Below are 12,816 nucleotides of genomic sequence, written 5' to 3'. Positions count from 1 at the left end.
CAACCTGAATCACACCAAGCGTGGAGTCAGCCATTTCAGGATTGGGGCAGCTGTCCCAAGGATGCAGGTGCAGGTACTCTCAGTTAAACTGTAAAGCGCTCACACCACTGCCAATGGTGTTAGCCTTGCTTCAGATGGTGATGCTGACCTGTGCCAGGCCAGTGTTAAGCCTGTACAGGCTTCATCTCATTAGGCCCTAAAAACCTTATAAGGAACGGATCCTTATTACCCTTATTGGGCATGTAAAGAAACTATTAACAACTCAACAAACACTCCTTTCCAAAACATACCAAAGAACAGAGAGGTTGGTCAATATGAAAAGCTGGTCGGGCTGGTAAGAGCACCCGACTGCTCTTCCAAAGGTGCAGAGTTCAAATCCCAGCAACCACATGGTGGCTCACAACCATCCGTAACAAGATCTAACTCCCTCTTCTGGGGTGTCTGAGGACAGCTACAGTGTACTTAAATAAATAAATAAATAAAGCTGATCAGGTCACATTGGGCACTGGGAGGCCCTGGTGTGGAAGAGACACCTCTAATTTGGAGTCCTAGCCATTTACACCCACAAATGAGACATAGTGGTGGCCAAAACTGTCCTCGGTTAAGGTCTGCTAAGAGCCAGCTGATGAGAATGGAGCACTCCTTGCTAACAAGTGAGAACACAGCGGGTTCTGACATCTAATACCTGGGCCTTCCTTACCATTGTGTAACAGGACTCCATGAATTCAGACTCTGTTCCCACAGACCTGGCTACCTTCTCTTATCTTTTTTTTGTTTGTTTGTTTTTTGTTTAGATTTATTTATTTATTATATGTAAGTACACTGTAGCTATCTTCAGACACTCCAGAAGAGGGCGTCAGATCTTGTTATGGATGGTTATGAGCCACCATGTGGTTGCTGGGATTTGAACTCCAGACCTTCGGAAGAGCAGTCGGGTGCTCTTACCCACTGAGCCATCTCACCAGCTCACCTGGCTACCTTCTCAAGTCATCACAAAAGAGAAGAGAAGCAGATACCTTTCTACTACAACGAAACAAACAAAAAACAAGCGAACAGGTGCTGAGAAAAAGACATGTGCCCAGCATGAAGCAGCTACATGGTACCCTGTCCCCTGAGAGGCTCTGGCTCCAGGCTGGCAACAGCACTGACCCCATCAGAGTGGGAAACACAAGACAAACCGCCCAGGGGGGATGGAGGGTAGAGCTTGGTGAAGCTTCGCTCCTGCATGTCAGCATCCAGCTTTCTCCTCTGGTCTGATGGGTTAAGTTGTCATGTGAAACACTGCCCCACTCCAAGATTAAAACAAAACAAAACAAAGCCAGACATTATCTTTCTTATCTTTCATACCAGCACTCAGGAGGCTGAAGCAGGAAGATTGCAAGCTTGAGGCCAGTATGGGATAAATAGCAAGACTTTGTCTCAAAAAGGTCCAAAATGAGACAACAACCACTGGGGCTTATCCCTGCATTCTCAGAATCCTGGACTGTCTCTGTCAAAGGTCAATCCAAGAAAAAGGTTGGAGAAGAAGACACAGGTGTGGAACATGGGTGCTGGATCCCCTGCAGACTGTCAATTTTGCTCTATTCTCACCCTGGACAAGTACAGCCTTAGATCAGCCTTAGCTCTTTAACCCTAATGCACGATGAGTGAAAATGTTAGCCTTTCAGAGCTGTAAGCACTGGGTGAGGTACGTGAAGGATTCATAGGGCCTGGCACAGTTTTTCTCTACTGGGAGCAGGTGAGCCTCTGAGGAGATGTGGCAGTGTCTGGAGGTGCTGTAAGTGCTGCACTGGTGGGGGGAGACCTACTGGCATTAGGAATGCTAAACATCCCAGGGTGCATAACAGTTCCTATAACCAAGCAGGCCCTGCGCAAAAATCACCAGTGCTAAGATTTGGAAATCCTGACCTAGTATGTGGCAAGCACGCAATAAATACAATCTGTAAATTTATCTTTCCTATTATAAAATAAGCCAGCTAGTTTCTCTATCTCGAGGAAAACCATCATCTGTGAACAAAATGCATTACTCACTCTGCTTCTTGAAATACTGGGCAACAGTTGTGTCACTTTGGAGACAGGAAGTGTTAGTTGCTTGGTTGATTCTGGGGAACGCAGTAATTTTATTAAATAGCTGGCATAGCAGAGCACCAGAACAGTTGTGTAGAGAAGCTGAAACGAGAAAACCAAGGGCTGGAATTGGACTGTTCCGAGAGAGGCATAATTACAACAGAACTATCAATATTATTCCAAGGTCAATCAAGACATAAAAGTGTCCTATTAACTGCACCTTCCAAAGCACAGCCCACCACTCACTCAAAGCCAGCGCCACCATAGCTCCTCTGCACGGGCTCCAACACTGTACTTGCAAACGGCTCGACGTCAGATACCCACCCAGCAAACTGACTCCAGGTGTCCTGACTGCCGACAGCCGGGATTTGCCAACATTTAGGACTGGGGTTTCCATAAACCGTGGAACCTGTGCCATTTATGATTACAAAGCAGAATAGAGCTACTGGCTCTCTCCTCCCCACCCAGGGCATTGGCAGGGTGACAGCTACTTTGAGCTCCAAGAGGAAAAGGTGGGGTCGTGACTTCTCACCCTCCACCCAACTGGGACAAAAGAATTGCCTTTGGTCAGAAGTGGCCAACTAGCTTTTGTTTGAAGGTTGGAAATGAGTACCCAAAGGGCCCCTTGCCACCAGTCACTTCTGAGAATGACAGTGCACCCTTGCTCCAGGACTGGGACCTCCAAATCCCTTTTTTTCTTTTCTTTCGATTTTTCAAGACAGGGTTTCTCTGTATAGCTCTGGGTCTCCTGGAACTCACTCTGTAGATCAGGCTGGCCTCAAACACAGAGATTCCCTGCCTCTGCCTCCCGAGTGCTGTGGTTGAGGGTGAGCACCACACTGTCCAGCCCAAGCCCCTCTTTCTACTTGTCTATACTAGGGAACTCCCATCAAAAGGCACACGGCAGGGAAATGAGTCGTCTTTGGTAGGCGACTTCGTGTCCTATATGCTCTAATCCCAGTCTGGAAGCTTGCCTTCCACCAGCCGTCTTCACTCAGGCCTCAAGGCCTTAACCAAGCAGTGTAAGTGGGAGCTACTCACTACCCCGTCCTCGTGATAAGTGTGCTTCTCCACCTCTCCTCACCTTCCTGCTGAGCTGAGTTCTGGAAAACAGTGGCAATCTGAAGGCAGGGAACCACAACCACAGGACCCTCCCTTTATTTCCATCAGGAGAAAGCACATAACAACTATTACCATTATAACCAGAGGATTCAGCGGCTTGTAGTACACTTACATTGTTGTCAAACATTGGCATGTCACCACTACCTAATTCCTTAACATTCTCATTACCCCAAAAGGAAACTGCACCCTTTAAGCAATTACAACTCATTCCCCCAGCACTGAGCAACCACTACTGTGCTGTCTGTGGTCCTGCTGTCCTAGACATTATACATTAATGGAATCATACAATGTGTGGCTTCTCGTGCCTGACTAGTTCTTTCCTTTAGTATGTTTTATTCGAACCGTGGACCTCTGACTGTTCCGGAACTCTGTAGACCAAGCTGACCCCAACCTTGCCCTGGCCCTCCTGCCTCTGACTCCAGATGCTGTGATGACATGTTTGTCACTATACATGGCAGTTCTTAGAACTGAATAATGCTCCATTCGATGGATATACCAAATTCTGTTTACCCAATCATCAGTTAATGGCCATTTGAGATTGTCAACCTTTTGGCCACTGTGAATAGTGAGTATTCTCTTTGGTATATATATTTAAGAGTGGGATGGTGGCATATGCTATATCTGTTTAATTTTTAAAGGCACTATCATACTGCATTTCATGGAAGCTGCATTATTTTATATGTAGACCAGAAATGTACTAGTTTCAAATTTTCATAACCTTACCTACAGTTATTATTATTTACCCACCCTAGTAAGTATGAAGAAATAACACACTATGGTTTTTATTTATTTGTTTGTTTGTTTGTTTGTTGTTAGTCAGATTTTCTCTGTGTAGACCTCACAAGGTGACCGGGTTAGCCTTAAACTCCTATAATCCCACCTGCTTCTGCCTCCCGAGTACTGGGTTTAAAGGCCAGGCCAGGCCTTCACTATGGTTTTGATTTGCATTTCCTTAATATTATTGACCCTGAAATTTTTTTCATGTGCTTTTTGTCCACCTTCTTGGGGGAAATGTCTGTTCCAATTCTTTGCTGTCTTTAACTGAGTGGCTTGTCTCTTACTGTCGGAATGAGCATTCCTTAGTTACTCTAAGGTGAGTTTTATGGGCAGTTTAAGGAAGACTTTGGAGGCAGGTTTGACAAAGGGACTCCAGTGCCCTGGGCAGGGCTCACACGCTGCTGTGAGTGTCACTGCCTGGTACACATTTGGCCATGATTGTACTGTGGAGCTCACTCACTATATAAAAGTCTCACGGCAAGGAAACAAATGCATTCAGTCAGTTTCCCTCATTGAACTATGACCCTATCTCGGGTAGAAACTGTAACATCAGAAACACACAGTGCCAGCAGGGCGTGGGGGTGCAGAAGCAGGCAGATCTCTGAGTTCGAGGCCAGCCTGGTCTATAAAGTCAGTTCCAGGACAGCCAGGGCTACACAGAAAAACTCTGACTTGAAAAACCAAAAAGAGAAAAAAGAAAAGAAAGAAACACTCTGTACCAAGTGCCTTTCCCAAAGTAAGAGCAAACTATACTGGGCATTTCTGAGGGACTTCTGCTCTACGAGAGAGAATGCTTAAAAACAAGAGTAATGGTGAATGTAGAATTTACAGTTCTAGATCCAAAAAGATATGGAAAAACAACCAATTTAGATAATTTCTCTAAACTATGTATCTCTTTGCAAATTGGTTTTGTGGGCAATTGTCATTCTTAATTAATTTTATATCTAGTCTTTTTGTGTTCCATAAAAAATATCAGTATTTTTCAGAGGACATAGGAAAGACCGTCAAGTAAATCATTACTAAGCAGCAACTTCACCTGCCTTCTCAAACACTAAAGAAAACTACACAGTAGTTCATCCAGGCACGGAGTTCTTGTCTCTAATCCTAGCAGTTTCCAGGCTCATGTAGGAGCACTGCTACAAGTTCAAGGCCAGGCTGGGGCACAGTATGAAACTCTGTCCCCAAAGCAAAATCACAGCCAAACAAAAAAAAAAGGAAAGCCTACAAAAGCAGACAAACTGACTTCAAAGTGAACCTGGACGACGTGGCAGGAGCCTATCTCAACAAAACAAAACCCACTGCAAACCACTTCGTATGTCTTTTTGATATCTGGTAAATAAATATCTGATCTTAGGCTTCATTTCTACTTACTATTTGTTTGTTTGTTTATGTTTTTGAGACAGGGTCTCTCTATGACGCCTTGACCAGCCTGGAACTACCTATGTAGAGCAGGCTAGCCTTGAACTCATAGAAATCAGTCTGCCTCCATCTCTTACAGTGTGTGCCAGCAAGCCCAACTTTAGGCTTCATTTTTAAAAACAGTAATTTTACTCCAGCAATATCTTTTTTTTTTTTTTTTTTTTTTTTAAAATTTTTTTTTTTTTTTTTTTTTTTTTTAAAGATTTATTTATTTATTTATTATATGTAAGTACACTGTAGCTGTCCTCAGACACTCCAGAAGAGGGAGTCAGATCTTGTTACAGATGGTTGTGAGCCACCATGTGGTTGCTGGGATTTGAACTCCAGAACTTCGGAAGAGCAGTCAGGTGCTCTTACCCACTGAGCCATCTCACCAGCCCCAGCAATATCTTTATTAGAGGTAGAACTGTGGGCTGTACCAGAATATAAGATGGAGTCAAAATTGCTACAAACTGGAAATGTGCTTGCTTGGACCAATTCATTCTCTCTGAATTATGTGAGATTTCAATAGAAGTTTAAAATATACTTGGCAGCGTTTCCTCCTATTCTGCAAACAGCTGATTGAAAATCAAGGAAAATAATACACATACAATTTGATTTCTACTCCACCCCCTACCTTTCCCCCTGCTCCCCCATAAGACAATCAAAGATCATTCTGATACTGACCTGCCCACAGAACGTCTAATAGGAGTTTCTGATGCTGGCTATCAGAAAGCAAGCGTATGGCCCTCCCCAGGTCCCTGAGAACACCAGTGTGTGAAGCAGGACGGACAGAGCAGCTGGAGGAGTGCTAGCCAGCCAGGATTCTAGTTCCCAACTATCCCATAGCATGGATACTGTGACCATAAGCACATTCTAATGGGAACAAGGAGGGAAGACAGACATGTAAAGAGTAAGGCCATAATTCTCACCTGAGCCAAAGAAAAGATGTACAGACCCCAGTGAGGCAGCCACAGGACAAGAAGAGCCGTCAGGACACTCCTGAGGATGACCGACATGCTCTCGGCAAGAACCTGCACACAGACAAAGGGTGCGGTGTTATCAAAGAGTGACTATGAAACGACATAACAAACACAAACTTCAGCATGGTGGCTACCCTGACAGAGGGAATGGGGCATGGCTGGGCATAAGCATCAACAGGAACAGTTATTTTTGGAATGGGTGGGTGGGTAGTTCATTCATTTTCAGTATGTTGTGCCTTAAGATTATATATATATATATATATATATATATATATATGCATTAAATAGTGTATTTTAAAAGAGGAAAAGAAACATCACTTACAACTAAACAAGGTCACAAGAAAAATATGAAATGTTCTATAGCAATCCTAAATTTCCATTCTAACTGTTAACTTCCTCATTACAGAACCTGTGTTTTATTTACAATATAGAGAGGTAGAGGTGACCACCCCACCACAGGTTGTGTGTGTGTTCTATGCACTCATATGTGTGCATGTGTGTGCAGCAGGTGCATGTGTGTGGACACATGGAGGCCAGAGGTCAAGATCAGGTGTGTCCCTCTATGTCTTTCACTGAACCTGGAACTTGCTATTTCGGTTAGACTGCTGGTCAGGTAAGAGCCAGGACCCTCCTTCCTGCCTGTGCTTTCCCAGGGCTGGGACTACAGCATGGCTTATAATATAGGTACAGGGATAGAGATGCAGGCCCTCATTCTTGTACAGCAAGCCACTAACTGAACCATGTCCCTGGCATCTACTTGATTTCTGAGATAAAATCTTGTTAAATAGCCTAAAATAGCCTTGAATACACTATCCTCCTGCCTCAGCCTCTGGAGTACTAGGATTATACATGTTTCCTGCCATGCCTCAACTGGCAAAAACAAATCTTAACATAGCCCATCTGACAAATTTAAAATAACAAATCCATTATGTTACCTTTTCCCAATTTACAATCAAATCTAGAAAAATCATTCTTTCCTATGAAAATCTTTCTTTAAAATAGCACAGATCTGGAGGCTGAAGAGGTACATGCACTGGCTTCCTTCTGTTCTAGAGGGCCTGGTTTCAGTTCTCAGAACCTATATGGTGGCTCACAACTGTCTGTAATTCCGGTTCCAGGAGATCTAACCTCCTTTTCTGGTCTCTGGAGGCACTAGGTACCCAAATGATGCTCAGATGCACTCACTCACAGGCCAATACCCATACGCATAACATAAAAACAAACAATGGATCCAGGCATGACAGCACACACCTTGAGTCCCAGCATTCAGAAAGTGGATCTCTGTCAGTTCCAGGCCAGAGTGGACTACATGGTTAAGACCCTGTCCCAAAACAATCAACAACAACAAAACCCCACACTTTCCATTACTGCTCACATTTCCCAGTCACAAGGGGTTCACTGACCTTGAGCTTAACAAACATATGTGCTTGTGCCAAGACCCAGAAAGGTTCTCCCAGAAGTTCCACAACTGCTGAGAGACCAAAGAGTAGCACGCCAGTTCCATAGTAGGGGACCACATCTGGATCAGGCACTTCAAGCAGCTGCAACCAGACCCAGCCCAAGCATGAGGACCAAAATATACCCAGTGGGACACTAGAAGAATAGAAAAGATCATTTTTAATATACAAAGTTTTAAGTATAAAAATACATTAAAACAGTAATAGTGAATGAAAACAGACAGTTCTAAGAAAAATAGTTACCACAGTAACTCTGCTAGTAGGGAAGAGCGCACTGACACTTCACAATTATCCTCAGTCACTCTCCCCATTTAAAAGGAACCTGAGGCTGAAAGGGGATGATAACATGGCCAAGGTTATAAACAAGTGGCCGAGACCAGAAGCAAGACCCACGCATGATCTATCTCCGAAGCCTACACCGTATCCACTGCTTTAGACTAAGTCAATAAGGAAACTTTCCAGAAAAACAAAACACCTGTTGCCCATGCTTAGAATGACTGTCAGACATTCTACAATGCCTTGCACCCCAAATAACCATTAGTCCCCAGTACGGTGCTCGCTTCATGTGCTTCACAAGGCACAGCCATCTTGCTAATAAGATGGACACTTGCCAGCCCTTCTGACAGGCATCTCTGTGAAGCAACAGAGTTACACAAGGGTGGCACTGGGAAAGACCAACAGCCTCACTGCAGGGATCCAGCCGAGAAAACCACTTATTAAAAATTAATTTCAGCTGACATACTTGGTCTACAAGAACATTCTAAAGAGTTGAAGAAACATGTAAAGAAAGCCTTGACAGACTTTTTAAAAATATTAAGTAGTTGCTAAAGGCTCCAGGGAAACTACAGGGCATAAAGATGAGGAATAAAATCAGTCCAGCAGTAGGCCAGAAACCTAGTCCAGGAACTGCAGTCCGAAACCCTCCTGGCTACCGAGAGAAACAGACCGAGCAGCATCTCCAACCCAGACACTCTCCCCTTCTGCTACTAAAATTAGCCCCGAACCCACTACAGAACCAGTCTGGAGACAACTGGCTGTAGGCAGGTACTGTCACTTCACTACCATACTCCTGGCACAGGTCATGTGCTGAAGTACAACTCACGTTAGCCACAGGAGGTTGACGGTCTGACTCCAGTCCTGCTGGGCACCCCCGCTCAGACAAGCTCTTCGGAAGGCCTCCCTGGCCAGGAAGGTTGTGGTTGAGTAAAGCAGCGTTAGTCTACAAAGCAAATGTGGAAGCTAAGAAGACCGCCTGGCTTTTAAAGTGTTTTACTGAAAGAACCTTTGAGATTTTCCTAGCAACAGGAATAAGCAAAGTTATTGATTATAAGCCACTTGTGATGAGCCTGGAGTCATAGTCCTGTGATTCCAACTACTTGGGAGGCTAAGGCCGGAAGACCGCAAGTTCAAGGCCTGCTGGGCTATACAATAAGTTCAAAGCCAGTCTGCATGTCAATGAAACTCTATCTCAAACCAAAAAGGTACAAAGGAGACCAAAGATATAGCTCAGTGGTACAGCACTTCCCTAGCATCTTCAGCACTTCAGGGAAAAACAAGTAAACTCCCAAACTCCTGGTGGGGATGCAGATGGCAGTGTCTCTGCTGAGCCCCATCCTTCCGAGCCACATAAAAACCTGAGTTAGAACTAATCGAGGCACAGACTGTGAGATAGTGAGTTCTGCAGGGACCAGAGTCTGCAGGTTATGGCAGAGGGTGTAAGGAGAGGGAGAAAAACAAAACAAGCTTAGCACCCCACATAATAAGGAGACCTCCTGGTGACACTGGAGCCTCTGAACAAAGCAGGGGTTCTATCACACAGTGGTCCTAGCCAAAAGACTTTCAGGACAAACACCATAGCAGGCAGCCCTTACAGAGGTTGCTGTAGTCCTCATCAGGAAGACTTGCTGATCCCCTTGCAGGGGCCAGCACCTGAGCCAGTCTTCCCGCACCTAGAGAAAAGCCAGTGAGTTTCCCTGCCTCTGTAGCCAGCAGCCTGATGATGTGGTCCAAGTGCACCTACTGCCCAGGAGCCCATCTGCATGGCAGATGAGGAGACAAAGCCATGCCCTACTGTGGGGAAGATGGCTAAGGCTGTCATGACAGGCACCTGGAAAGCTGGAGGAGAGTGCATGGGGAGAAATATCTGTTCGCTCTGTCGTCCTACTTTTTAAACAGTATATCTCAGTGGGTCCTCTGTCACCACTGCCTCATAGTCAGTGAACCCTACCTAGTACATAACTCCAGTGGCTGTGCTGCCAGTCCCAAGTTTGAGAACTGCCATCAGGATCTTTGACAAACACCATGAGCATTTGGTTGGTAAATAGCAGGCATGAGATTCTGACTAGAACATGCTGTCTTTGTTTATCAGGCTCTAAAGAAACACATGAGAAGCTGAGCTATTCTAAGGACATCATTTCATACATTTTGTGTGTGTGTGTGTGTGTGACTTATGAAGACAAAGTAAGTGTGGGCGTCCTAGAACAGAGAAGAAATAAGCTGAGTTTTACAGGACAAAACAAGTTTACTTTCCACAGAATTCATCACAAGGATGCAAGCACTGATCCCAGTTCCCAGCTCAATTACAAAATCACTGAGGCAGAAGTGAAGGCGTCTGGCTGTCCCCAACCCTGCATTTTGAGACACATCCTCACGAACTACACAATTCCTGTTTCCTGTGTTGTGTCAGCAGGAGAAGAACACAGGATTATACCTGAGACAAGGTTTGCGATGAATTACTCCCACTCTTCTCCTGGGCCCTAAGAGCAGGAAAACCAGAACACTAGGGAGAAATGTGCCTTTGGAGGCCGCTAATGGAAAACACTGCATGGGTCCATTAGCACAGCAGTGCCCGCTCCTCCCCCGCCCTGCACTCCTCAGCACTGCTGAAACGCTCTGCTCTTGGGAAAGGCACAGGACTCTAAAATCTGAGTGGGCACACGGGAACAATCTGAAAAACCCGTGACTGGTGATGGCAGCTGTGGAGAGTGCCAGGATCCACTCCTCTTACCTGACATTCACTATGCCCACAATCTCCTTTGACAGGAAGCGAAGAATAAATGCATTCAAGATAAAGGTGATTAATCGAAACAAGACCTGTAAGAAAATACAAGTGAGTTATGTCTGAGGCATTGACTTGACTATGAGGACCCTATAGCTGTCCTTCCAGACGTGATGTGATGATGGCCCAGCTGCTTGGCTATAAAGACTCTTCTCTAAGAGGCTCACCTTGACATACTTGCTTCCTGTGAACTGTAGTTCCTTAGAGTCACTCAGCATCCCGAGCAGTGGGCAAACAACCCAGGAAGGTATCTGGGAATCTCCCTTATTTAAAGAGATGAGAAGCCTTGGCAAATTGTATCTTCAGGCTCAAAGTCAAGGGGACGAAGAGAGAATGGTGATAGTGGTTCACACTGTCAGGCCCCTAGCTAAAACTTTCTCCAGATATACCCAATCGATGGGCCATGGGCCACTTGAGTCCCAAGATAGCTGTGTAGATGCAGCCCAACACATTTTTGGAGGTCAAAGTCAAAAGACTGGACACTCCCAAAATCCCACTTAGAAACTACACACTAAATCAAGAGCCTGCAGAGCGTAGCAGGCTCACTAGGAATATGAGACCTAGTGTCTTTCTTCTCTGTCTGACAATATTTAGGGATTCTAAGGACATTTTAATCTCCTTACTTATTTACTTAATCTTGTCTTACACAGGAAACACTGCGGACTGAACACTTGCCACTTTTTGTTTAAATAACAACTGTAGTAATAAGATAATGTAAAATGGGCATGGGAAAACAGAGTCCAGCTACTGTCATCTAACAAGGACACGCCCTGAGACTTTCAAGCCTGTCCATTAAAGAAAACCACCTAAACAAAGAGATCTTCCCATGAGACATAGGAGAGCAGGAAGCTTCAGTTAAACGGGGCTCCCAAATGGAGCTGCTGGTTAGAATGCAAGTCTCGTTCATGTTCTTTCTTCCTAGCCACAAATGACAAATCAACTCTGTGTTAAGCACGCACACGGTTACCCATATATACATATAGCTGCCATTTTGGAAGATTCAATCAGTGTAGACTAGAGGTCTACCACAATCTGAAAATCTCCAGGTCATTAACACTACTCCTAAAGTGTCACAGAACAGCCAGGTCTCCAGTGCCAAGATTATCACCATGTTTGTGGAGTCAGAGGTGATCTTTTCTATCTGATGAAAGCCCTGTAGCCTCTTAGAATCATGTAAGTTCAGATATACACGCCAAATTCCACACTCGGTGTTGGTGGCTGGAAGCCAGTTCATAGTCTTATTAGAGAAAGTCCTCAGCTGAGTCTCCACCCATTACTTAGCTCTTAAATGCATGGAGCTTCTTCCACTTCTCATAAGCTTCTATTTTCTCTGTCAAATGAGGTTAAAGATATTATAAGGTTGATTACAAGGCTAAAATAAGATTATAGAAGTGAAGACATTTTTTAAATGTAGAAATTAAAGGCAATAAAATTTACATCACGGCTAGCTCAGACAAATTACATAATAAAATGTGCTACAAAGCTACCGTAAATATCAGCATTATAACTTAAGGAAGTCCATAAGACTGAACTAAAACACTCAATCTACATTTTATGATAATTTTTAAAAATCCATACACACACACACAATTATAAAACCCACCATTTTGTCCAATAATATATACTGATTGCAAATTGTACATTTAGCCAGGTAGTCATGGCGCACGCCTTTAATCCTAGCATTCAGGAGGCAAAGACAGGAAGATCACTGAGTTCGAGGCCAGCCTGGTCTACAAAGCGAGTTCTAAGACAGCCAGGGCTACACAGAGAAATCCTCTCTCAGGGGAAAAACAAAACAAACCAAAAACAAATTGTACATTTAAGAAGCTATTATTGTCCCAGACACTTATGGTCTCAGGTTATATCAGTATCTTCTAGTTGGTCTGAAAAAAGGTTTGGGCTAATAAAGTCCAGGTTCCTAGGACTACCCAGAGGTTTGTTTTTTTTTTTTTTT

General features: G+C 44.3%; 1 protein-coding gene across 1 annotated transcript in view; it reads right to left on the bottom strand.

The window, feature by feature from the left end:
- Rft1 (RFT1 homolog) overlaps nucleotides 1-12,816 on the bottom strand; it is a 38,450-nt gene that overhangs the window by 22,508 nt on the left and 3,126 nt on the right. The window contains exons 2-6 of the mRNA XM_021203689.2: nucleotides 10,812-10,897; nucleotides 8,907-9,023; nucleotides 7,751-7,940; nucleotides 6,297-6,398; nucleotides 2,032-2,169 (exon numbers count right to left, since the gene is read on the bottom strand). Of these exons, the coding sequence (XP_021059348.1) occupies nucleotides 2,032-2,169; nucleotides 6,297-6,398; nucleotides 7,751-7,940; nucleotides 8,907-9,023; nucleotides 10,812-10,897 (633 nt within the window). The remainder of the gene's footprint in view (nucleotides 1-2,031; nucleotides 2,170-6,296; nucleotides 6,399-7,750; nucleotides 7,941-8,906; nucleotides 9,024-10,811; nucleotides 10,898-12,816) is intronic.

Source organism: Mus pahari, chromosome 8 (genome assembly GCF_900095145.1).
Source record: "Mus pahari chromosome 8, PAHARI_EIJ_v1.1, whole genome shotgun sequence".
Lineage (NCBI taxonomy): Eukaryota > Metazoa > Chordata > Mammalia > Rodentia > Muridae > Mus > Mus pahari.
The sequence above is the reverse complement of the archived record's forward strand: the minus strand, read 5'-3'. Positions and strand labels throughout refer to the sequence as shown.